Source organism: Penicillium daleae (genome assembly GCF_028827525.1).
Source record: "Penicillium daleae strain IBT 16125 chromosome Unknown utg000008l_segment0_segment0, whole genome shotgun sequence".
NCBI classification, from domain to species: Eukaryota; Fungi; Ascomycota; class Eurotiomycetes; order Eurotiales; family Aspergillaceae; genus Penicillium; species Penicillium daleae.
This window is the reverse complement of record NW_026623156.1, coordinates 4,774,556-4,800,586: the sequence shown is the minus strand read 5'-3', so window position 1 is coordinate 4,800,586 and position 26,031 is coordinate 4,774,556. Positions and strand designations below refer to the sequence as shown.

Here is a 26,031-nt window from a genome sequence, read left to right as displayed (position 1 = left end):
TGCCCTTTTCGAGGGTTTCGTGCGGGTTGGTGTGGTCGACACTGTGATGGACATGGGTCATCTTATCAATCGATTCTGATATGGCCGCGAGGCCTGGGTTGTGACTGGGCAGGAGAGCGATGATGTTCTGGTTGGTGACATCTTTGTCTTGAATGATTCTGATCGGTCCTATGGGATCAGGGCCGCTTTTCAATGTCTACCTGTTCGAGTGGTAGTTTAGCTTGCGCTGAGGGTGCAAGCGACCGTGTGGTTGGTAGAGGAATGACTTGTCTTAGGCTTGTGAGCTATGAATGGTTGATCTCGATGGTCCCATCTTGGACTCTTGAGGTACTAAATGGTACTAGAAGTTTGATCTCAAATCTAGAGTTTTTCTTCAGTAAAGTTCATAGAAGCATCGTGAGCCTGCGTCAACTCTATGTCTTACTCATCAATCAATTCGAATTAACTAAAGTGATTGAGATGTGCTAGTTCGAGACGGCTAGTCGACGCACTTCAGGTACATATTGCATTTCTCGCATTTAGCTCATGCAATGATATCATTTCCTCTATATAATTAAAAGTCTTGAATTCCTTCATCCTAGCCGCATTGGATATACACCATTCGTCGTTCTTTTTTCAAGATACATAGACAAGTACCCAATTCCAATCTAAAATGGCTCCGTCGACCACTACGTTCATGATCTGCACACCAGGCCCCACAACATGCTGTCAAAAAAGGGTCTTGCAATTTATTGCTAGAATCCATAGTCAAAGTAATATACTCCATATTCACAAACCGAAGGCCAGATATTAAACGTGTACATACTCACGCAAGGTACAAAATCCATACTCTCAAGGCCTGGTCATCGCGACCGAATGTTTGTTTGGGATCCGAAACGAGGGCAACGTCATCGCTCACGTGAGGTGGCCCAAGCTCAGATTGCGGATAACGAGCGAGACTGGGGAGAGCTCCTCTTTGAGGCTAAAGGGCCAGGCAACAGACTCAAGCCAAGCTACCACATACGCCCGCCGCCTAGCACGACTTATGAACTCACCTTGTTGAAGAATCTTGAGCGCTAGATAACCGGATTCATCTATTGACTGAACCAGCTTTACATCCCTCCGCGACCAAATAACCATCGCGCGCTTCAGACACTCTCATCCCGCAACCAAGCCGGACACAAACACCCTCTCAATCCCCCCCAATCCTCTCAACCCGCCATGGCGTGGAACGTGTTCCGCGTTTTAGCGGACCTTTCTCACCTCGGTTCAATCTGTCTACTGATCTGGGCCATCCATAAGAACAAAAGCGCCGAGGGTAAGATACCTTGCTTGCAAAGGACCTGCGAGGATCAGATCAAACCTACGAACCAGAGATGAAACTCGAAACTAACACGCTTCTGTTATGATACAGGTGTTTCGCTTCTCACACAGCTTCTCTATGCAGTAGTGTTTGTGACGCGGTATCTCGATCTATTAAATCCGGATACGTGGTCGGTACGGACATACGGCAAGGCGGTCATTTGGAATGTCTCGTTCAAGCTTTTCTTCCTTGCCTCGGCCTTTTATACGATCTTCATTATGATGAAGGTCTTCCCGCGCACGAGGGAGCGTGAACGCGCTTGGAAACTTGGGATTTACTCCGTGCTTGTCTCCGTCGTGTTGTCGCCACTTGCAATCCTGATTTTCGAAAAGAAATTCCCATCTCACTGGTTCTTGGAGGTAAGATCTGATGAATCCCCAGCGCTGATTACTGCGAACAGCAATGCCTGCCTCCATATAATGCCCTGCTAACTTGGACACCTTGAATACCAGCTCCTCTGGGCCTTCTCCATCATCCTCGAATCCGTCTGCGTCCTCCCGCAGCTGCTGCTCCTCCGACAAACCACCGTGCCCACTGTGATTGACTCATACTACCTCGCCGCACTGGGCTCCTACCGCGCCTTTTACATCCTCAACTGGCTCGTGCGCGGCTTCGGGCGCGAGCACTACTGGGACCCGATTGCGTTTGTCTTCGGCATCGTACAGACAGCATTCTACATTGACTTCGCTTGGGTGTACTACTCGCGACAGCGGGTGAAGCTGCGCAACGGCGGCGTCGTGGACTCGGAGGACTTTAGCAAGAGCTGGCTAGTGAACCGGGTGGTGAATTTCCGCGCGAATCGCGCATCGACGGATGAGGAGCAGCACCTGCGAGATGAGGAAGAGGGCGGCGAAGGCCGGGTTAATACTAACCGGTGGGGTGCGCGGGGGATCTCGATTGCCGCGGATGATACGTTGGAGAACCAGGGTCGGCATGGTGGTCACGATGAGGATGAGGACGGGATTGAAGGTGTCTTGGCGGATGATTACCTGGATGACCGCCAGCATGCTCCGCGAACTCGCACGACTGGCTGATCTAGCCCCCGCTGGGCCAGTTTCTCGAAAGGGATTATGGCCGGGATTGAGCGGAGCGGAGCGGAGCGGAACTGCTCGCGGAGTGGAGTCGAGCTAGTTCTTGTTATATTTAGCTTTGTGTCAGCCATCAGCTTGTCTTTTTTTTTTTTCGGTACATAGGGTAGTGCCTGATGCTGCGTCATCATGGTTGCATTTATGGAGCAAGCAATTGTTATGAGACGCATGTCATCACTATACTTTTACTGTTCCATGAAGACTTGTAAAGAGATGCCTAACGGGTAAGGCATGAGTATGCCGTCTGATGCACTCACTATAGAACTCTCCTACTTATCTCAGTTGGTGATCCATTCTCCAATCCACCTGCGCATCCACTCTGGCTGGATTGGACGCAGGCCAGCCAGCGCTTGGCTTAAACACACGGTATTTTGAGTTGCCAATTTGCCATATCTTCCTTTATCCCCATCCTCGACGAGGAGCTGAGAATAGAAATCCAGTAACCTCACCGCAGGATTCTTCAGCAAGAACTCGTCCACCTTCATTCCGTCCAGATCAAGCTCGGCTGCACTCCTTTGCAATCGCGTCAACCACTTCTCGAAGGTGACAGTCACCACTTTTTTCTCCGGCGTCGACAATTCCTCAACAATCACTGGAAGTAGATCTTTCCATACAACGACCTCTGGGTTGACACAATGAAAGACAGAGAATGCTTCCGATCCCGCCATCAACGTGCTAGAAAGCTCGACTAGAATCAGAGCCAGCTCTTCAACAGGCACCCAGTCAATTGCTTCCATCCGGCCACTACCCAGGGAGTCTGGCAATGCGCCCAGATAGTGTGAGCTGACAACCAGACTAGGGAGCCACTCCGTACTTGCCCAGGCTCCCTCCGGCCCCCGAGCTCGGCCTGAGACTTGGCCGATACGGGCTACGCCCAGGCGTAGGTGTGGCGAGTTGTTGCTGCATGGTCTAGAATACGTTCTGCGAGGTATTTGCTTTGGCCGTAGCCCATAGGAGCGGGTACAGTCAGATCCGGGAAGACTTTCTCTGGGATGAGACCTGTAGCAGAGCTGATGGCACTGATTGAGGAGAGGAAGAGGAGTGCAGGGTTGTGTTTTGCGCGGTGAGCGAATGTAATTAGGTTTACTAGGGCTTGGAGACTGGGCTGGAAGAAAGCTAGGGGCTGGTTGAAGTCGACTGGCCAGGCACTGTGGATGGTTTGCGTTGTTGTATCTAAAAGTGTCTTGAACGTTGAAGGGTCCAAGCCATAGGATGGCTGTGTTAGATCGACCGTGAGGAAAGTAACTCGCTTTGGGTCGGGAGTGGTATGGACTCCTCGCTTGAGGTTGCGAGTTTTCTGTAATGATCCAGAGTCCGTTGACCGGTTGAGACAGTAGATGTGTGTGACTTCAGGATCGTCCAACAGCTGTGCTAACACGAAGGATCCCACTGTGCCCGTAGAGCCAGTGAGAACCACAGTTTTCCTGGTTGGGAGATTGGGCTCTGTTGATGTCTCTACAGGCTTCAATGTGAGACGGTCAATCTGCTGCTCATACTGCTGTAGCATCTGCTGAAGTTTAACCGTGTGATCCTGCTCGACATCTGCCGGTGCATCTTGGAAGATCTTCGTGATCAACAAGGTAATTGAAGGGTTGCTGTAAATCACTGAAGGAGGGATAGAAAGACCCAAACGTGACCGTATGGCCGCACTTAGCCGTAATAGCTGAAGCGAGTCCATGCCTTGATCAAAGAAATCAACGTTGTTGTGGAGCTCTGACCATTCTGTGATCTCGGTCACCATTGACCGCAGAGCCGATGTAACATCTTCCCGATTACGTGGCATGGCAGAGGGCAGGGCTGATTCCTCCTCCCTATAGAGTGCATCGATTTGATTAGCGTATAATTGTAGAGTTCCTGCGCGTTGTATAGTGCCCTTTGCCGCACGTAGCATGGTCATATCTGGATCAAGTACGAGGATCTTGGAACGGGAGATTCGAGCATGGGCTGGACAATGGCGATTCGCTTCCTCAACGGTAGGCCAGATCCCGTTGATGAAATACTCCTTGGCTGAAGTATTGTGTGTTACCTGCTGCAGTGCCTCCGGGACCGGCTCCATGATGAGACAAGTCTGAAAACGTTTGTTGCCAGCCACCAGGGCACCACGCACGCCCGGATGAGCAGTGATCTCAGCCTCGAAGGAAATCGGATTAGTCTTCTCGCCATTGAGCAGGACGACAAGATCATCCCGACGACCACGATGCATCCACAGGTCTGGTAAATCTGGATGAGGACTGAACAGGTCGCGCGTCTCATATTCCTGCAGATATGGAAAGAGAGCGAATACTGGCTGTGCATGGGGGTTTTCTGACGATCGACGTACTACCAGCTCGTACAAGTCGTCCATGCGATACCGCAACTCTGCTTGCATCGCCGGATGGAAGTGCACATACCGCCATGTCTCCGAAGATGGATGTAGACGGTCTTCAACACTACGGACCTGAGGCAAGGCAGCGCATTCGCTTGACCCCAATCCTGAATAGACCGGGAGCCCTGTAGCCACAGCACGCTTCCCGGCACTTTGGGGGAGAGCACCACCGGTATAGAAGAGGTACTCCAATTTCTCTACCACCAACGCTAACGCATCTTGATTACTGGTGAGCTCGTCAATGATGACGGGCAGCACAAACGCCCAGTTGAAGTGGCCGTGTCGTACCGCTTCCAAGAAGCCATCAGTTGACGGTGGTCGACCAGGAAGAGGGAGTACTGGAATACTTTCCCTGTACAGGGGAAGGACAAAGCCCCATCCAATGCCCGCAATCTATCAAGGAAGTCAATATCTCAAAGTTGAAAGCTTATTATTATTTCACTCACGTGAAAAGCCGGCAGCAAAGAGAAAAACTCGCCACGCAAAAAAAGGTCATCAACACGCTTCATCCCTTCTGGAGCCGGCAAGGTGTTGGCTGTAACGATACGCTAAAAGAAGTTATGAGTATAGACGATTGGCTTCGGGATTCCTGCGGCTCATGGTCGGGCGTTAAAAGAATCTTGCACTCGGTGCGTGTTAATAGCTCCTTTTGGGCTACAATACTATTGCGAGGGGAAGGAAAGAACATCTATTCCGTATTTTAGCTAGATTTCAAATTTTAGATTAGGATTTTCCATAAAGACCTTATATCCTGTTTTGATAGCAGCGATGAGAACTATATGGTAGCGCAGATCATTAGGGCCAATATAGGCCAACGTCTCGAACGATTCACTCTGCCCAAGCTTCCCGCTCAGAAGGTGAGCGACGCGGTCAACAGCAGTGCGCATCTGGCCGTATGTTGCTGTGTGGAAGCCCTCGGTATACGAAGTGGCCGAGACGGGGTATCTGGCCCACACACGATTCGGATCGGCTTCTGACCGGCGCTCAAGCATTGTAGGTATTGGAAGTAGTTGAGCCATTTTGACAAAAGCTAATTTCGGGAACAATAGACGAAGAGATGTACTTGCAGCAAGGAGAGTATCTTTAGGATGTTACTAAAGAGAGAGGAATTGAGCTACTCCATATGTCGTATAGAACTTAGATAAACGGAACAAAACCTTTCTATAAAAGGATACCATTTATCCATACAAAACAGGCACCTCTCGGCATTAGCCCTGCAGCGAGAAGCTGCTAATCCGGTTACGGCTTAGACGTAGCAACCATGACACTCGTCTGCCGCAGTCTGTGGCTTCGAGCTTTGGAATATGATTCATGTCAGTCAGCCTGCTACTTCTTTTTCCAGCTGGTGGCTGGCTGGCTGGAGTTGTATACTCGGCAATTTAGGTTTCGGAACATTTGTAAGCGAAGTCAGTCAATCGTTCAGCTGAGTTTCCTCCCCGGGGCGGTGGCTGATTAGGTGGAGTCATGGACAAACACGTCTTACAAGAGAACATCACGCAGGATTGTGTGTAACACAACGATTGCTGCTGCTGCTGGCGAGGATTTTCGTTTGGAATGGAAAATTGATCCTTTTCTTCAACATGCCTACGAGGTGCACATCACACATCCACTGTAACTCTTCCATTGACCTCGTATGATAGGTTGACCTGATATACATATGAACATGACCTATCGACGGTGAACCTAGATATCCAACGACGATAACATAATTGCTGTCTCAATAAGCTCTGCGCAATGGTCGAGCACTTCTCCAGCTTGAGGTAGTTTATGACTGCCGTCGTGCCAGAGCATCTGTACCCGTTCAGGACGGCACATACCGACTACCAGTTGTGATGAGGGGGCAAATGGATCTTGGTCGCCAATGATATGGACTGTCGAGACCGCAATGCGGAGAGGTCCGACTGGGCTGAAACCCCGCGCTTGGCTTAGAGGGCCGTTCACCTGTCCATCGGTCTGTAGAAGGGCCAGATAGTGATTGTGGTGCTCATGCACGAGTTCACCTAGCGGTGATGATGCGTGATGCATGGCTATAGGGTCGGCGATGAGCGGCACTACACTATTGAACAGTACTGCTAACTGGACACGCGGACGATGCCCGGCATGTTCATCACATAGCAAAAGACTGGTTATCAGAGCTGCGCCCTCAGAGAACCCAATCAGGCCATCATATGGTCCATCTTCCTCAAGCACAGCACGCAGGTCATCTAGTGCGACCGAGACTTCTTCGGGCTTTCCATGTTTGTACCAGCAAAGATACGGCGGCGGATATACGCCTGATATCCCGGGGGCTGCGGCGCAGGCATTTTGGGCGTCAAAGAATTCCAGCGTATGCTGAGCCAGCCGACGACGTAGCGGCGCTAAAGAATCAGCTGTTCCATACCAAGTTGAACGAGTCTTTGAAGAATAAAATTCTCGTACCAAGCTGAGCCTCAAGTATATCCGAGTTTGTCCCTCGACCGTGTAAACACAAGAATCGCATTGTGGAAGCTCAAGGATTGCTGACACGAAATTTTGCAGCTCTTATTGCTCTGTCTTAAGTGTGGCTTATCTACGGTAATTACGCGCCGAACGCTGGTCCCAGGCGTCGTGAAATAAATTAATTGTTTTGCATAGAGTTTGATACTGCAGCAAGTCGTTCGGATGAACGGTGGATCACCCTTGGAACTAAATCGGACAAGCGCAAATACTGTCGGGATAAAACACCCAATACGCGGTCCACACGGCTACGCCGATATAGTGGGGCTTTGTAAGGTTGACACTCCAACAAGACCTCAAAATCACCTTGTCAGTCATGAGTTGAACCCTAGAGATGAGGTCTGCCCCACCAAGAAATAAGATCTAGGGTTTATTAAACAAGACTGGTCAAAAGACAGAGGACGTTGAAGCCTTCCCGGCTAGACCGTTTCTCTTGTCCCTGGATCTGAACTCATGCCATCCGTATTACTATTACGAGTCCAAAAAATTCGCGCCCAAATTATCAAGTCTCCGTCGCTATGGATGACCCTAAATTCTGACACGAACAGAAGCCACCCTCCGCTGCTATGCCATTTGTTCGTACTACTCAACGCCCCATCAAACTAATGGCCGTGGCTGGTTGAGAGGAAAACGGTCAGTGCGATTTTCCTGAACAGTTCGACGCCACGTCGCGCTAAGAACGGTGGCTGGCTGGAGCAAACGGCCTATGTGCTTGGTATGTGCTTCAGAATCTCCTTCTCAAACAAGTTGTCTCCCAAAGCCGCTAGACAGATGGGCCACTTGTGACTGGTAGATGAATTCGGTGGAGGATTGCGTTGTCTTCAGAAAACGTGGACGCCCTGCGGGCCAGCATCGGAATGGCCGAAACTTTCGATTGTTCGGAAAGTTCGTCAGTCTCAAAAGACGAGACGAAACTTCATCTGGATATGGGTTGACGAAAATTATCACTGACTACTCTACACACTCAACTATGGGCGACTTCAATTATGGCCCCGTGGATGAGGTTGGTGATATTGCCATCATTGGCCTATCCTGTCGATTCCCAGGTAGCGCCTCAGACCCAGAGAAGTTTTGGGAGTTACTATCAAACAAAAGATGTATGTTGTGCATCAATAGTCAGAGAAAAACGGCCTGTGCTGATTTCTGATAGCGGCAGCGAGAATTATTCCATCCGACCGCTACAATGTTGATGCATTCCATCATACGGCCAGCGAGAAACTGAATACACTCAGCGCGCGCAATGGACATTTTCTCGACGAGGATGTCGCGGCATTTGATGCACCCTTTTTTAGTATCACGGCGCAAGAAGCCACCGCTATGGACCCTACAGCTCGACTACTGCTTGAGGTGACCTACGAGGCCATGGAAGCAGCTGGCCTGCCCATGGAGAGCCTCGTCGGAAGCCAGACTAGCTGCCATGTCGGCTGCTTCACACGCGACTACCATGAAATGTTGATGCGTGATGCAGAGACAGCCCCGATGTACGCTGGCACAGGCACGGGGTTTTCGTTGCTTGCAAACCGTATTTCTTGGTTCTTCGACTTGCGCGGTGCTAGCATGACCCTCGACACAGCTTGCTCATCCAGCCTGGTTGGCCTACATCTTGCTTGTCAAGGTTTACGCACGGGCGAAGCCACCACTGCCATAGTGTGCGGCTCCAACTTGATTCTCAGCCCGGATCTTGCTATGTGGCTGGCAAACCTGCGGATGACCTCAACCGATGGCCTCTCTCGTTCCTTTGCCGAGGGAGTTACGGGTTATGGCCGAGGTGAGGGTATTGCGACTCTGATTCTCAAGCCTGCTCGCGATGCTCTACGTGATGGAGATCCGATACGAGCCATTATCCGTGGCACTGGTGCCAACCAGGATGGCCATACCACGAGCATTACCGTGCCTAATCGTGAGGCCCAGGCCAGCCTAATTCGCTCTACCTATCTTTCCGCGGGTCTGGATGTTGCTCAGACTGCATACTTTGAGGCACATGTAAGATTCTAGCTCCTCCATCTTTCCTTGATTTTCTGGTATACAACCGACATGGCTGACCACCACATAGGGAACAGGCACAGGGGTGGGTGATCCACTCGAGTTGGGAGCGGTGGCACAGGCCATTAGTATGAAACGAACATCAGAAAATCCTCTATACGTCGGATCGGTCAAGTCGAATGTGAGTTCATGACGTCCTGCACAACGAAATAATAGGCCAGCTGATCATGTAGATTGGCCATCTGGAGGGCGCCGCCGGACTTGCGGGGGTGATCAAGTGTATATTGATGATGGAGCACGGTGTTATCGCTCCTAACATCCATTTTGAAACACCTAACAAGCGAATCCCATTCGCTGACTGGCACATTGCTGTTCCGACTGAACTCACGCCTTGGCCAATACATCAGCCCAAGCGGGTGAGTATCAATTCATTTGGTTATGGTGGCACCAACGCACATGTTATTCTCGATCATGCCGACGAGTGGATGGCTGCCAGAGGGTTTTGTCCTCTAAACGTCAACGAGAACCAGGATGCGGACCCTAAGCTGTTTGTGCTCAACGCCCCAACGGAATCAGCCTTGCAAAGGATGATGGACCGCAGCGGAAATTTCATCCGTACAGAACTGGCTGAGAATCGCCCAATTTCCCTCAACTGCCTAGCATTTACCTTGAGCGATAGGCGGTCCTTATTTCCCTGGAAAGGGTTTGCAGTTGCTAGCAGCGCCCCTGAACTCGCCGAGAGTTTGCCCCCAGCTGGACAGCGGAAGCAGGAGATACTTGCCCACGCGCCGCGACAGGCCCGCTTGGCATTCGTCTTTACTGGTCAGGGTGCTCAGTACTCCAGAATGGGCATTGAGCTGTGGAAGTACCCAGTCTTCCGTGCCAGTGTCGAGGCAGCAGACCAGTATTTGGGAACCGAACTGGCAAGTGGATGGTCGGTTGTCGCAGAGTTTGGGGCAACTGAAACAACTTCACAGATCAATCGAGCCCATCTCAGCCAACCGCTCTGCACCGTGTTGCAAATTGCTCTGATTGACCTGCTGCACTCATGGGATGTGATTCCCGCTTCGGTGGTGGGCCATTCTAGTGGCGAAATCGCGGCTGCGTACTGCTACGGCGCGCTCTTGAGAGAGGACGCTTGGAAAATCGCTTACTATCGAGGCCAAGTCTGTGAATTGTTGACAAGTGATCCAGAACATGCCCCAGGAGCTATGCTGGCTGTTGGCCTCTCTGTAGAAGATGTACAGATTCATGTCAACGCTGTCTCCACAGGCACCATTGCTGTCGCTTGCATCAACTCACCAGCCTCAGTCACTATTTCTGGTGATGCCCCAGGGATCGATGAGCTGCAGAAAGCTCTGAGTTCCGCCGGGGTGTTCTGTCGCCGGCTGAAAGTGGATTTAGCTTACCACTCGCATCATATGCAACGTGTGGCTGAGATCTACGCGAAGCACATTGCAGATATTCAGCCCGTTGCTACCACTAGCTCTGTTCAGATGTTCTCCAGTGTAACGGGCAAGCAGATCAGCTCAGATCAGCTTGGTCCGGCCTACTGGATTCAAAACTTGGTTTCTCCCGTGCAATTTCTCGACGCGGTATCGAATCTCTTGCAGAATGACCCATCTAGACGGCGCCGACGCCCTCGCCATGGCGAGTCAGCCATGGATATGTTGTTGGAGATTGGGCCGCACGCCGCTCTACGCGGTCCGCTACGTCAAATTTTACAACAGCATGATCTCTCACAAATTTCTTATACCTCAGTTCTACAACGCGGCAAAGATTCAATTCAGTCTGCCGTTTCTGCCGCCGGCGAATTATACATTCACGGAGTGCCTGTTTGCGTTCGGGTTGTGAACCGGCTGGCCTCATCCTTGATACCACTGACGAACTGGCCTTCGTATCCATGGGATCATTCACGTCGATACTGGGCCGAATCCCGTCTTAGTCGCAACTACAGACAGCGTCAGTTCGGCCGCCATGACTTGCTAGGAGCGCCAGCTGCGGATTCTAGCTCGTCACAACCACGCTGGCGGAATATTCTTCGTGTTCAAGAGCAACCATGGCTGCGAGATCATGTTGTAGACGGACGCATTCTATACCCAGCGGCAGGTAGCCTTGCGATGGTTATTGAGGCCATTCGCCAAATCACACCCGCAGAACGGGATGTAGCCAGTATTCATATTGAGCAAACCCGAATCACCAAGGCTATTATCATCCCTGATGACTCGACTGGAGTCGAAGTCGTGCTTCAGCTGATCCATGATAGTGGAACAACATCCTCCAGCGCTCAGCGTCCAGAGGACTGCTGGCATTTCAACGTGACGAGCTGTTCGGATGGTTTTACTCTCGAGCAGAATAGCTCTGGTCGTGTGAGAGTGCGTTACAAAACAGAAAGAAGTGAGGGCGGTAGTGATCGAACGACCGGAAAGGAATTGCTGTGGCAGACTGTCCGAGAAGACTCTGCCACGATCGCCGCGCAATGTTCAAGGTCTATTGAGCCCGCCATTTTCTACCAAGCTACTTGCACGGCGGGTCTCCAATATGGTTCTCTCTTCCAGGGACTCAAGGAAATTGCAGCCGGGGCAGACTGCTGCACCACTGTGGTCCAGGTTCCAGATACACAGGCATCAATGCCCGCCGGCGCCCAGAGCTCGCATCTGATTCATCCCACCACGCTGGACGTGATATTTCATTCCATGTTTGCGGCCATAGGTGGCGATCGTCTGGATATGTCCAGTGCTGCTGTACCCATTGCGCTTGAAAGTCTCGTCATCTACCCGAATCTGTCTTCTGCAGCTGGTACAATGATGAAAACTTGCTGCCGCACCCGGCGTGAAGGAGAGCGAGACATCGTAGCAGACATTTGGGTTGCAGACGAGCATGATGAGCCCAAGCTTATCATCAATAAGTTGCGGTGCCGGGAACTTACGGGTGCGAAGGAAATCGCCAGCTCTTCCTCTGCACCAGCCAAAGCTCCGGTGGGAACACTTCTATGGAAGCCTGATATTGCGTGGCTGGATAATACTCAGATACAGAGATATGTGGCTGATCATCTCACAGATGTCTCTGCAATGCAGAAAGTAAGTAGTTGCCTATCCAGGGCAAGTATTTTTCACTAACTGGAAAAGATTGTCGATCTGGCAGCTCATAAGAATCCTGATCTTGCTATCATGCAGATCGGTTGTTCCGACATTCTCATCAAGTCTGTGCTTTCTGTATTGGGAACAACCCCCGGCAGGACAATGCGCTGCTCCAGCTATACTATTCTCGACATGGATACCGAGAGAGTCGCACAGAGCAAAGGCTTGTTCCAAGAATGGGCAGATTCTCTCTCTTTTGACCAATTTGACGGACGGAATGCGGCGTGGACCGAAAATTCCATAGATCTGGCTATTATCTGCAGCAATACAATCGCCAACGAGGAGATTCAACGCATAAAAGAATGCGTCCGCCCTGGAGGACTGTTAATCATGCAAATTGATCCAGAGCAAGTATCTTCCTGGGTAAATTGTGAGCCACCAGTGAAGCTATAAGCTAACCTTAGACCAGACGATTGAAAGACCATGAGCATGGCAAATCGAACTCCAAAACAAGGGCATGGTTCAACATCTCGCCTGATCCGGCTTGGTATATCGGTAGAAAAACACCTAATACTGTCTCTTGGGAGAACTCGACTGTCGTGATCCTTGAACCCGCAAGCTTTTCATCAAGCTCGACGGAAGTATCTGCTCAACTCTCGCTGCAACTCGCCGCTCATGGACTGCACGTCGAGACTGTCTGCTGGTCTACAGATGTGTCTGACATGCGGGGGAAGACGCTCATATCTCTGATGGAATTGGATTCGCCATTTCTACAAGATCTTTGCACCGAGGATTTTGCCGCCCTTCAGATGCTCATGCTTCATAGCAAGCGTGTGCTTTGGGTGGCTATGGGAGAGGACCCAGCAATGCAAGCAGCCGTTGGCTACCTAAGAGTGCTCCAGAATGAGAACGTGGATCTTGATCTGAGATACTTGTTGCTGAAGAACGACGGAAGATACACAGACCGCTCGCCAGAAAAGATCGCGCAGACTGTGGCAGCTATGGCTAAGTCGTCCACGACGGACCGAGAGTACATGGAGTTCGAAGGATGTATTCAAATCAACCGATGGGTAGACGACGACCATCTCCTCAGCATCATGGCATCCAATCGTAGCTCTTCGACATCTGACCTGATGCGTGTAGGTGATATCAGTGCCCCATTACGACTTCAGGGCTCCATTTACTCCGCCGTCGAAAGGACCGGTGGAGACTCCTTAGCAGAGAACGAAGTCTACGTCCAGGTGATGGCAGTAGATGTACAGTACGTGACTGCTCTCCTTGAATTCCGCTTTGGAATACTAACACTTGATAGCCACAGCGGCGTATCTGCACTCGGATTCAGCGGCATAGTCACCGAAGTGGGCAACGGCTGCTCACGTCTCAAACCCGGTGACCAGGTCTGGGGTTGTGTTGGTATAAACGCTCCTCAGACACGAATTCAGGTTCCAGAGTCCTGGTGTCAAGACATCCCTGCGGGTGGATCATTCGAAGACGCAGCCGCATGGGCGATCTCGCTTGGTACTGCACATACGGCCTTGGTTGACATTGCACGGCTTCGACCAGGCCAAATTGTTGTTATTCAAGCTGGAGCGAGCGCGGTTGGCCAATTCGCAATCCAAATTGCCCAGCGACTTATTGCAGCAATCATCATCGTGACTGTCCGTGACCAGGAAGAACGTCTTGAGATGGAAGCCCTTGGGGTCAGCTCGAAGTACATCCTCGAGGAGAGCGATCCAGACCTTGAGCTGGCTATTGCTCAGCTGTGCAATGGAAATGGTGTGAACATGATATTACACCAGGCCGCAGAGCACAAATTACTCCCGCAGCTTTGGCGTTGTATGGCTGCTGCGGGTGTTCTCGTGGATCTTGATGTCGAGAATGTGACAAACAAAGATAGTGAAGGCGATCTACCAGCACTGTCTGTCGCTCCGTTCCGTCGAGGAGCTACATACACTGCGTACAATGCTGGCAAGCTGCTTCGCGAGGATCCCCCTCGCACGGTAGAAACGTTGAAGCAGATATCCAAGCTCCAACTGAATCAAAGCTTCCGAATGCCACTTCCAAAACATGTCTGGCCAGCATCACAATCCATCAAAGCCGTTCAGTGGGTACACACCCCGCCCGGCATGGCTGCGCCATTCTTACCTTCGAATCCAATGGCCGCATCCCCGTCACACCTGAACTTGCAAACCCGCTGATCCTCGATGGAGATGCTACTTACCTCCTAGCCGGCGGCACAGGGGGGCTAGGAGCCAATCTTGCGACGTTTCTGGCCGAAAAGGGGGCCACACACCTCGCCATCGTGTCCCGATCGGGCTCATCCGCTGCAAGTGCCATCTCAGTCATTCAAGATCTGACACCGATGGGCGTAAATGTCCGGTTCTACGCAGCAGACATTTCGAACGAGGCAGCCATGCACCAGGTATTAGATCAATGCGCCCGCGAAATGCCACCCATCCGAGGCGTTTTGCAGTGTGCCGCCGTGCTCGAAGACTCCATTTACCACAACATGACCCATGCGCAATGGCGGACTGCCACCCGACCCAAGATGCACGGCTCGATGATCCTCCATCGACTCCTTCTACAGCGCGATCTGCAATTCTTCGTCATGCTCAGCTCTATCGCTGGTGTGGTGGGTAACCGCAGTCAAGCCAACTACGCGGCTGGTAATACATTCCAAGACGCGCTGGCTCACTACCGCCGCAGCTTGGGTCTGCCGGCTGTTAGTATCGACCTCGGCCTGATGTTGGGTATTGGTCTTATCGCTGAACGCGGCGGTGCAACCAACCTGAAGAAATGGGAGGCAGTGGGTATTCACGAGGCAGAGTTCCATGCCCTACTGACAGCGGCTATGACGGGGACATGGAGTGGCTCACCGGTGCCTACGCAGCTTATTTCGGGTCTACCCACGGGTGGTATCCTTGAGTCTGAGGGTCTGGAACGGCCGTTCTACTTTGACAACCCGCGATTTGCGTATTTGAAAAAGAAAGACCTCGATCAGACAAAATCAAAGATGGTGATGGGCGGGCAAAAAGGGAATGATATTGCGCTGTTGGTGTCGCAGTTGGGTAAAGTGCAGTCGAAAAGTGAGGCCGCCGATCTCATTGTTCACTGCCTGAAGCAGCGACTCGCTCGGGAATTGCAGACAGCGGTTGAAAACATTGATGCCAGCCAGCCCTTGCACAGCTATGGCATTGATTCTCTTCTTGCTGTCGAGATTCGCACGTGGATCTTGGTGAACTTGCAGGCCGAGCTAAGCTTGTTCGATGTCTTGGGTGGCGGCAGTATTCATGCTCTCGCGAGTCGTATTGTTGGTATCTCAAAGACTGTTCCGAGTGATTTATAAAAGTATTCCCCTCAGAATGATTTGCAATTTATGGATAAGAACCTGATAGTTGTGAAACTCTCAGGGTCAAAGACATTGTTCATGAATATAAAATGATAGGCATGAGAGAGAAAGAAGACAGACATGGCACAGATTCACATTGACTATTTTCAATCGTGCGGAATAGACAACTGTGATCGTGTATGTACGATGAAGAACACAGGAGATGATGTTTGTGTGAGTGATGTCTGAGAAGGGCAAGGACTGGAGCCCGAGGCTCCGAGGCACCAGCACATATGTCTTTGACTGCACCACCAGTCAGTCATGTGACACGGCTGAGCAAATCGGTGAGTGTGCTCGGGCTGGGACTGAAGTTAATTAATGGTGAGCTTGTAGCGCATAAGGCGGCGGCAGCGATAATGGGACAGCGTTATTTAGCAGAAGAAATATGGTACGGAGAGTGACCGAGGTGCTGGGTACACCGCTCCCATGGTTCAACTCCCATTCTTAAATTTGTGGGGTGCTTGACCACATACTTGGAGTACCTGAACATAACCAAACTACAGCCCAGGCGACCAGTGACTGCAGGATGTGATCAGTCTCCGCCAGTCTCCACGCAAATTAAATGAACTTTTTAGACGTAGCTAGTTAGATCTGCGAGGGATAAGACAGGTAGTATCCGGGTTGTGTACACCCAGGCCAGTTTTAGTGGATTTGGGGGGCGCTTAATGCAGACTTCTGAGGAGTCTATAGGAAGCTTCCACGTAGAAGGATCATATGTAGCCCGTCGGAGGTGGGGGATATACGAAGAGGGAACATTGACTGGGCCTGCCAGAAGGAGCGGACATGGCCCCCCTTCCACCAACACAATACTGCATGTCACTCTACAACTCTCTCAACCTGCCCTTCCTCCTTCCTCCTTCCACCTTCCATTCCTGAGCGAGGCAGCCCGCAACTCCCACCCTATTTTGCCAGTTAATGGCAGTGCAGAGAACTGATGGCCCTGTAGAAGCAGAAGAAGAAAATGGGATTTCTCGGGTATGATTGAATGTATCTGTTTTGTCTTTTCTTTGTCACTCAAGTAGTGAGAATGATTCTTAGGGGGGCCTGGGCGGAGGCCCCGTTCACCCCTCGGCGCTTAACTACCGGCTGTGAATTCTCCGGAAGAACAAAGCCACGAGCGGCGCGCGGGTAGGCTTTCAGCCTCAGCAGCCTTAGCAGCCCCCCTGGTCCCTTGCCGGCCTCGCTGGGGGCCTCTGGTCCAGTCAAGAGCCGCCGCCCGTCAACCTTGCAGCAAGAGGGAAGTTAGGAAGGTGGGACAGGCTTACACCCTGGCTCACCCACCTGGGTTCTTTTTAAACTTGTTTTCAGTTTGCATGATTTTGCTATGGAGGCCAGCCCCATAGCTGGTGAAGATTGAGAGAAGGCAGAGACCCTGGATCTAACCAGGGTAATGAGACTCCTAGTCTCTTTGCGCGAACTAGGAAAGGTAATGGGACCCCATATGTCTCCCCGTAACTTTGCTGCAGGAGTAAAGAGCTCAATAAATGAGATTCTCGAGAAAAGTCCGCAGAATATCTATGCAAGAATTACATCCGATGCAATATGACGATGGAGGGAACTAGATCAACCCGCCCGATGATCCGATTCTATGGATGACTGTGCACTGCCTGCTTGGCCAGAACTAGCATGACTGCCACACCATCTATTTCCCACCAGCGCTAATCAGACACTGTCGTTTTGATCCTTTTGGCCCTCTTGGCCCATTTACACCCCCTCGATTTCCTAAATCATGATTTACCACTAATTTTCTACTCCATACTGCCGTCTGGTTCGAGGGCCGGTTTTCTAGAACGGGTATGGTCACGCCCAAGAGGACCGACAGAAGGGGGAGAAACATAAATTCCCCCCATCAAATAATTAAATTTCAAATCTAAAAAGGAAAAAGAAAATTGGAAAATGAAAAAATGAAAAGGCCTTTTTCATTCTTCTCAGTCTTATTTGGTTACTTTGCATTTTTTTCCCCATCGGGATGCAAAGAAAGTCTGTGCCCGCGCCGACTCTATCCACCCACCATGGCCCTCTTGGGGTATGAGAGGAGAGAGAACATGGGGGCCGGGAACCGCTGGGATATCAAGACCACAATCCGCACTATTGAATCTGCTGGCGCTTAAATATAGGCCCTCGTCGAGTCTACCCTTCTGCCCCCGAGCGCTCCAATGCAGCACGGTGGTCATCGGCGGTACTCTCCTTTGATTCTGGTGCACTCTGAGCCTATAGTTGACGAAGCGACGCTGCTTGTTCGTCCCTGCCTCGCGAGGCATTCCGGCCGTGGGCTGTGATCTCTCTCAAATTGAGTCTAGAGAGTGTGCTGCGGGCATTGTCTGCTATATCTTGTTGCTTTTGACCCCTCTCTCTTCCAGGGCAAGGTTCATCTATAAGAATCTGGAGGTTTACCTTACGGATTCCGGGCTTCTTTCTTCGCCATCAAAAAGCACTTCGATTCTTACCATTTTTTTCTGTTGGCTCCAGTGGCTTTAGCTTTTTTATTCTTGGCCATATATTTAACTTACTCGTGAACTTGCTTGACGCCGTGCTCGGCAAACCATTTGGTTCTCTCAACCGCCGCCTCCTACTCCTGTTCCTGCACGGATCTGTCTGACCGTGTTTCATCTTCTGCCACCTTTGGCGCCTGTTCCAATCAAGTCCTTGCTGGACCGCGAGCTCTCCTACGTGCTAGATATTTTTATCTACGTACCCATTGAAGATCATGTCACGCTGCCCAGGGAGTTCTCGCTCGAGGGAAGAATTGCAGGGCTACTATGAGCCCGTCGGCCCTAACTGGACGGGTGTCGAAACAGTAAGGCCCGCTATCCTGCCCTAGCTAAATCGGCCCCCCAAAAAACAACTTCAAATCAAATGGGCTAATTATAGTTACTTTTTATTTTATCTTTTCTAGCCAGCATTTCAATCCTCTTTCATGGGAGTGACACCATCGCCATATTGCACAGAGCCTATGGTCCCGCATCCAGCTATCCTCACGCCCATCTCCCTCCCGGATAGTACATTCCGTCCGAGCCCTGCACTCAGTCAAACTCACCAGTCCCAAGAGTATCCATCACAAGACTATAGCTACAACATCAGCAACTCCCTCCAACCACAGGGTCTGGGCATCAACCTACAATTTCCCAGCGAATATCCTCGAACAGCAGCTCCCATCACTAACTATGCCTATACTTCAAACGACCAGCATTATGGCATGGGCTATACGCCCAACATGTCACCCGCAGCCCCGGCACCTAAGCGCATGAAACGCACTTCATCAGACATGAGAACACCATCACGCGACACCCGCACTCCGCTCAGTATCCTGCCCGATCCAGAGGGCGTGGAACGCCTCGAGCGCGAGCGTAGCCAAAGCACGCCAGGTCCAGCACCAATGCCGCCAAAACCTCGTGCAGCAGGTCGTGGACGGCGAGATCCCAAAGCAGAAGAGGAAGACGCATTTGTCGAGGAGTTGCGCGAGCAGAATGTGTCGTGGAAGAGAGTGCGGCGAATGTTCTTTGAGCGGTTCAATCAAGATGCCACCGAGGCTCGGCTGCAAATGCGACTGAATCGTCGAAAGAAGGAACGAGTCGGGCGCTGGGAAGAGCATGATGTGAGTACGTGGCCTTTTTATTTGTTGTGGGGTTCAAAAGTCAATTTTCTTGTCAATGACCGGAGGCTAATACTTCATTTGTATACTTCAGGTTCAGCTGCTCCTCTCCGCTTCCGACATGTGGGAGATCGAGAGGTATCAGTTCATCGCTGAAAAGGTGAGTTTAACAACTTTGGGAGTGACTAGAGAGAACCTTCAAGTGGAATGCACAGTAACTGACTCCTCTTAGATGAAAGAACTGGGCTGCACAAAAGAATACACGCCCGATCAATGCAGAGCTCAACTACGGCACCTCGAGGCTAAACAACGACACACAAACTCAGGCAGCAATTCCCCTTCAGTAATATCCGAACTTGTCGAATCTCCCACTAATCCCCCACCAACATCACGGAAGCGAGCGCGCCAGGAATTCGATGATTGAAACGAAGTGGAGATATGCAGTCGTAAAGTTTGCACTCATACTTCTTTTGATGTGGCGGGCCCTAGGTTTTTGTGACAAATATCCACACTTCCCTTTCTTACGGACTCAGATGAATAGCTATGGCGTTGGATGGATGAATATTTGCATTTGTTCTTTATTTGCATACCACTTTTCTTAGGACTGTATTTGAAATCACAGTTTTAGATCTCAAATGAGATAGAGAGTCATAAACCTAACATTATACTACATTAGCGCACTACGTAAATTAGGAGGAAAACATGCAGCAAATCTTCATAAGAGCGCTCAAAATAAGAGAAGCAAGCATGTAGGATACTGGAGTCTCACACACGACCCCGACCATCTGATACAAGCAAGAAGTTACCTGCATACAATCTATGTACAATAAGACCACTTCAAATTAGGTTAAACACGAAACATCAACCTACTTAAAATAAATACTGCGCCATCTTCTAGCTCCCTCTAACTCCATCTGCAATCCTCGGCCCCGATCTATCTATTCCGAGGGAACCCAAAATAGCATTGTGGGCTAGATATAATCCTGCCCCCAAAGCGCCACAACAACATGCATTGCGCGCCTGTCACAGCCTCGTTGACAGGCTGTGCAGCCTCGATAACCTCGGGGACTATCCATGAAACACTCCCCCAGACTGTACTGCGGAGACATTTTTAAATTAAGCAGTGTCTGCGCCACCTGCAGGGTCGCCTTGCTTCGGCCCCCATTTGGGGTTGGTTTCACATTATGGGCCATCGTTTGCTAAATTATACGAGGGGGATAATGGATCCCTGATGCAGATCTTCGTGGGTTGATGGGAGTGGTCATTCAAGGATCACAAGTTAGTTAACAAGTGAAACATATGCCCTGGTGATTTTGATGCTGTAAGGTTATTGCGCGGGTCGCCCTGGATGTCACTCTGGACGGTAAGGACGTGCAGAGGACTCGTGGTTAAGGGTGTTCAAATTTGGGATCTGCGATGAGTAAGAAATCTGCATGAATAGGATCGGCAAGTGTATCAAACTGTGTAGATTGTATGGTCTACTTCAGGGAACCTCCACTGGTTTCACGATAAACTAGATTCTATGCCATACATTTTATTGTTGAATGTCTGGGATAGCAGCGACTAGGAATTCCCTAATCAGAGAAACCACAATCAAATGCACCTCTTTTTTTGACAAATTTATGTCTATTTCATGCATCGTATATCTCATTATGAAGTGCCAATACCTACTCAATCAGCATCGGCAGAATCATCCTCGGAATCCGGCTCTTCCTCAACAACGGGGAACGTCAAAAGCGCCGCAATGCCTCCAAGGCCCTCGAGGCGCTTCCCACTTTCATGATCCGAGCTAAGAACTCGCACCTCGCCACCCTCGACGTCCCGAACGCGGTCAACCAAAGCAACCCATCGCTTTCGCTCGGCAATGTCTTGCGATCGGAACAGCCTGTTCGACATGATCAAAACACCGCCGCCACGACCGACGGCTCCTTGGTCGACTGCCGATTCTACCTCGCGAGGACCATAGGTAGCCTTGTTCGTCTCTTTCCGCAGCTCGTCCAGGAAGTCATCCATCAGTTTCGTCTCCCGGGCGTACTTGGTATCTGCTAGGAGGGCCTTGACGGCAGGTGATTGAAGGACCTCTGATAATGAGTTGAGATAGCCAGAAGCCGAGTGCACGACTACGATACTTGGGAGTAATCGTTTCAGACCGGGTGTTGTCGTAGATGCTTCGGACTGGATGTACTTGTGGAATCCTGCGGCAACAAAGCCCGGGGATGCGAGCAGAACCGGCCGCACAGCTTCGTTGTATGCGCCGGACGTAATGCTGGTGTTGAAGTCCATTTGACGTAGAAGAGTTTCCAGTGTCACACGGAAAAACTTGCCCATGCCCTTGAATCAACCGACGAATTAGTCCTCATCCCAACCTCATATCTCATTTTAACTCAGGATACTCACCTTATCATGATCCCCACCACCCTGCCGCTTCCTCGGCACCGACATCTCTACCTTCTGCTTCAGTATCGTCTGGAATTGCCCGATAAAGCAAATATGTGCCAGTCCCTCTTGCATCACAACAGCCACCGCCTCTGCACGCCGATTCCCGCCCTCATCCACCGCATCTTTCAGCTGCTCCACCGCAACACTATCCCATCCAACGCCCTCCCCGTCAGCACCGACCTCCTTCTCTAGAGTAAAGTTGCGGTTCATCTCTAGGTCGAGCGTGTGGAATTGTCCTATTTTGGTGTGCGCGGTCTCATTCATAATTTGACCGGATACGTGCAGCTGCGAGCTGTGCGGGTCGAAGTCGAGGTTCTTCACTTTGATCAAGAGGTTCAAATGGACTCGGGCGGAGGATGTAGAGCCTGTGTCTTGGACTGTTGTGACGCGTCGGATTGCGCTGGAGCGGAGGAGATCACCGGGGCGGATCAAGTTGTATGCGTGCCACTGGAGGGAGGCATTGTGTGAGATTAAGTGGTATACTTTGTGGGAGGGGAGTATCGAGAGATGGTACCATGTCCTCGGGCTCTTCAGGGCATAGGGTGACTGTCCCCGAGCCATTGTGCTCAATCTTGTTCTTGATTAGGCGCATCGTAGATGTTGTGGGATCGCCTGGTTCCCTTGAAGTCGGCAGCAGAGGTTGAGAGTGGGAATAAAGGGAATTTGGAACTATTATTTGCTGGCTTTCGGAGTCCTAGGTATGTTGGACGAAAGCAGCGGCTCAGCAGTCCTCGATGGTATGAATAGGAGTCACAAGGGACTAAATTGTCCTGCCCGCCGCGTCCTGACCCCCCGCACTATACTGCCACCACAGACCGCCCTTAGCTGACACCCTGCAGATTGCTGGACAGCATCCCTCTATGGCCATGGAATATCGAGTCTATTGACACCTTTGTTTGTCTCAGACGAGGACAATCAATCAGTAGATCCTACCAGATTGCAATTGAGACAATAAAGCGCCCTTGAATGCAATTTGCGCTCTCTGCTTTACTACCCCGCCGCTTATCGATAACAGCGAGCTTGCAGCACTCACTCAAAGGCTTAGGAAACGCTATGCCCAGGATTCTCTTGGCCTACTGTACTCTACAAGATCTGAGTTTAGCATTTGCAGCATCATAAGCTTGAGGAATTGACCTTCCGTATCAGGGAACAAGCCCCACGGCGATTCGATCGATCAACCAGTGAACCGGCCCAGGCCCGCACAGACTCCCCACTGAATGTCGTCAATTTGACCAAACGAGGACCCCGACGACGAAAGAAAGGGAACCACGGGCCCGAGGTGGTCTGTGGATTTACTGTATTATCAATCAAGCTTGAAGGAAAAGTGGGCCCGGCTCATCAGCAGTACATGAACAGCGGGATTTCTCCGACTCTCCCAGATTTATCGTTTGTGTTCCTCTCTTCCACTGTCATTTAAACTTCGGACTGCAAAACCGCTTTTGCCACAATCGCAGACATGGCTGGACTCACGCTTCAGTCGACTTATAAGTTAGTGTCAGGATATGAGATCCCAGTTGTTGGTTTCGGTGTAAGTCTCGCTCTTTATATCGAAGAAATCATGTTCATAGCTTAACGCTTGGTTGTATCTCCAGGTTTACCAGACGTGAGTTCAAAACGTCATGATTCTTGCAAATAGAGCAGCTCGCTGATTTCTACCTACCAGACCCGCCGATGTCACCGAGAGAGTTACTCTGAAGGCTCTGGAGCTGGGATACCGCCATGTAAGCTACAGCCAGAAATTCGAGATGCTCAAGGCCAAATATTAATCATACTCCTCCAGGTTGACTGCGCCAAGGTCTACAAGAACGAGAAGGAGAGTGCCACGGCGATCCGCCAGTCTGGCCTTGATCGGTCGCAGGTCTTCTACACCAGCAAGGTCCCTAGAGGATGCATGGGTTACGAGAAGGCCAAGCAGGCCATCGAGGAGAGCCTTGCTGCTTCCAACATCGAGTACATTGACCTGTATGTAATTGCCTCACGATTAGCAACCTTCAAAATGCACAAGACTGACAATTCTACCAGCATGCTGATCCACGCCCCTTACGGTGGCAAGGAAGCCCGCCTGGGCACCTGGCGCGCCCTGGTCGAGGCTCAAAAGGCGGGCAAGGTGCGCTCTCTAGGCGTTTCCAACTTTGCCATCCAGCACCTTGAGGAGCTGGAGGAGTACATCAAGAGCGGAGGCGGCGGCCAGATCACCGTTGGCCAGTACGAGATTCACCCCTGGTGCCCACGCGAGGATATCGCCGAGTGGTTGAAGAAGCACAACGTCATTGTTGAAGCGTACTCGCCCCTCGTGCAGGCAACGCGCATGACGGAGCCCGTTCTGGAGAAGCTGGCTCAGAAGCACGGCAAGACCCCGGCTCAGATTCTGATCCGCTGGAGCTTGCAGAAGGTATGTGGTATTCTTGCTGCTTATTTTGTGAAAATGAGGCTCATTGTTCTTCTTTAGGGATATGTCCCCCTTCCCAAATCAGTCACCGACTCGCGTATCCGGGATAACTCCCAGGTCTTCGACTTCAGCCTGTCGGAGGAGGATATGGCCACGTTGAAGCTTAATGAGTATGCTCCCGTGTGCTGGGACCCGGTCCGAGACTGCAAGATCTAAGTCAATAAGGGATTTGGACAATAGTGGGAAAGAGCCAAAAATGTAAACACAAGCAAATATAAAATAAGTCTAAATCAACAAGAAAGAATGACGTAGATCTTCGAGCCAGAGCCATGCTCCTCACCCAATCAGGCAATTTGTTGACGGTCGGCCCAACGTATCACCGCCAACGAGAGCGGGAGCCAACATCACCAACGATTCCGCAATCTTGACTTCCCACGTCAAACCCAATGACCCTCACAAAGTCCCCCTATCCATGAGCTCCCGATCGGCAGGCAGTCGCCGTGACGGCCTACACCATGCCAGACGAGCCGCGGCGCATCGTCATTGAAAAATCCAGCGAGGTCCGACGCCGGTACCAGCGCAGCAACAAACGATTCAAGTTCACCGCCTCGCAGTTAAGAAGGATTGAGCGCGAAGAGGAACTCGATCGTCGGGCAAAGGCTATAAGGGAAAGGGAGGAGAAGCGGCGAGCCAACAAGAAGAAAAAGGCTGAGAAAGAGGCGAGGGATCGCGAGGAGCGAAAGAGACTTGGATTGCCGGATCCCAACGCGCCCAAGATCCCGGCCAGTCAACCGCTGCTCTCTGCTTTTCTGGGTGCGAAGCCTCAGCCCAAGGAACCCGTTGAAGAACAACCCGTCACTACAAATTCCGGTCTCGAAACTACGGGAAATGAAGATGAAGGGGAAACGGAAGTTGATAGTGTGGGGGGCGACACAGAGGCAGAGTCGGATATATTTGACAACTTGAACGAGGACATAATCGAGCAAGGCTTTTCATGCCTCCCTGATGCCCCTGGAACCCTCGAGAATCCTGGTATGGGCCATGATATCAGCGCAGAGACGTTGTGCTCTCTAAAAGATGACTGTGACGATGACGAGTTCTCCGATTGCTCGGTATTTGACGACGCCGACATTATGAGAGAAGCGGATGCTATTGCAGCTTCGCGACCGTCGCAACCTCATACATCGATCCCTCTGCCTACTACATCTCTTGCTCCTCCTCCTCCGCCTACAATGGGCCTGCCGCAATCGGCCGAGCATTCTAAATCCATGACCACTTCCATACCCTCCCTTGGAGATTCTTTCCGTGACGAGACAGCCGACTATCTTGAAGACGTCTTTTCGCGTGGCTGCGGCGACTCATTTGGCGAGTTAGTCCAGCTAGGCTCAGGCGCACGATAATCTGGCGTCATTGGGCTATCTCTACACAACTCATGAGGCTACAAAGTACATAAACAGTTCTGAAAATTGAATCCACGCTTTGTGCCGGACCAGTCTGGAGATAAAGGCTTGGCACTCCAGACTGATCGGCTGCGGTCCGACGGTCGGCAGCCCACATCCGCACAGTCTTCGGATGCTGTAGGGCCCATGCCCCTCATTCGGATTATGGGCAGATCCATCGAGGTCGACGCACTTAGCAGAATTGGTTAATTCCGACGGATGAAATGGCGGGGGATTGTCTCTTTTCTGCAGGGGCATGAGCACAATTTGGTGGGCTCTGCCTTTCTTATCGGGAATGACGACACACGCGGGCGGTTACACTTGGAACATATAGATCGAGCTCGGCCGACGGGGACTTTACATAGTCCTACCACTACTAAAACTCCATACCAAATCCATTCCTTGACTGATTCCCTCTTTTCGAGTATCATCTTACACTTGAGCACAATTT

At 51.0% G+C, this 26,031-nt stretch overlaps 8 protein-coding genes across 8 annotated transcripts; 5 read left to right on the top strand and 3 right to left on the bottom strand.

The window, feature by feature from the left end:
* Positions 1-1,200: 1,200 nt before the first annotated feature.
* N7458_010247 (ER lumen protein-retaining receptor) lies at positions 1,201-2,376 on the top strand (the record flags this gene model as incomplete). Its single annotated transcript, XM_056913629.1, has 3 exons — positions 1,201-1,297; positions 1,394-1,701; positions 1,795-2,376. 3 exons carry the CDS (start codon positions 1,201-1,203, stop codon positions 2,374-2,376), a joined length of 987 nt encoding a protein of 328 aa, XP_056762478.1.
* Positions 2,377-2,708: 332 nt separating this feature from the next.
* N7458_010246 (uncharacterized protein) lies at positions 2,709-5,814 on the bottom strand (the record flags this gene model as incomplete). Its single annotated transcript, XM_056913628.1, has 4 exons — positions 2,709-3,298; positions 3,349-5,188; positions 5,242-5,343; positions 5,539-5,814. The coding sequence occupies 4 exons, from the start codon at positions 5,812-5,814 to the stop codon at positions 2,709-2,711; spliced, it is 2,808 nt and encodes a 935-aa protein (XP_056762477.1).
* A 664-nt stretch (positions 5,815-6,478) lies between these two features.
* N7458_010245 (uncharacterized protein) lies at positions 6,479-7,274 on the bottom strand (the record flags this gene model as incomplete). The annotated part of the gene is made up of 2 exons (XM_056913627.1): positions 6,479-7,152; positions 7,214-7,274. 2 exons carry the CDS (start codon positions 7,272-7,274, stop codon positions 6,479-6,481), a joined length of 735 nt encoding a protein of 244 aa, XP_056762476.1.
* Positions 7,275-8,240: 966 nt separating this feature from the next.
* Positions 8,241-15,679, top strand: N7458_010244 (type I polyketide synthase; the record flags this gene model as incomplete). Its single annotated transcript, XM_056913626.1, has 8 exons — positions 8,241-8,367; positions 8,421-9,253; positions 9,324-9,434; positions 9,487-12,333; positions 12,382-12,744; positions 12,798-13,594; positions 13,646-14,333; positions 14,378-15,679. 8 exons carry the CDS (start codon positions 8,241-8,243, stop codon positions 15,677-15,679), a joined length of 7,068 nt encoding a protein of 2,355 aa, XP_056762475.1.
* A 2,749-nt stretch (positions 15,680-18,428) lies between these two features.
* On the top strand, positions 18,429-19,737 carry N7458_010243 (uncharacterized protein; the record flags this gene model as incomplete). The annotated part of the gene is made up of 4 exons (XM_056913625.1): positions 18,429-18,518; positions 18,618-19,316; positions 19,408-19,473; positions 19,546-19,737. 4 exons carry the CDS (start codon positions 18,429-18,431, stop codon positions 19,735-19,737), a joined length of 1,047 nt encoding a protein of 348 aa, XP_056762474.1.
* A 1,247-nt stretch (positions 19,738-20,984) lies between these two features.
* N7458_010242 (putative translation factor pelota) lies at positions 20,985-22,344 on the bottom strand (the record flags this gene model as incomplete). Its single annotated transcript, XM_056913624.1, has 3 exons — positions 20,985-21,644; positions 21,711-22,199; positions 22,267-22,344. The coding sequence occupies 3 exons, from the start codon at positions 22,342-22,344 to the stop codon at positions 20,985-20,987; spliced, it is 1,227 nt and encodes a 408-aa protein (XP_056762473.1).
* Positions 22,345-23,208: 864 nt separating this feature from the next.
* On the top strand, positions 23,209-24,357 carry N7458_010241 (aldo/keto reductase family protein; the record flags this gene model as incomplete). Its single annotated transcript, XM_056913623.1, has 3 exons — positions 23,209-23,280; positions 23,416-24,144; positions 24,202-24,357. 3 exons carry the CDS (start codon positions 23,209-23,211, stop codon positions 24,355-24,357), a joined length of 957 nt encoding a protein of 318 aa, XP_056762472.1.
* A 299-nt stretch (positions 24,358-24,656) lies between these two features.
* Positions 24,657-25,541, top strand: N7458_010240 (uncharacterized protein; the record flags this gene model as incomplete). The annotated part of the gene is made up of 1 exon (XM_056913622.1): positions 24,657-25,541. One exon carries the CDS (start codon positions 24,657-24,659, stop codon positions 25,539-25,541), a length of 885 nt encoding a protein of 294 aa, XP_056762471.1.
* Between the last annotated feature and the right edge of the window lie 490 nt (positions 25,542-26,031).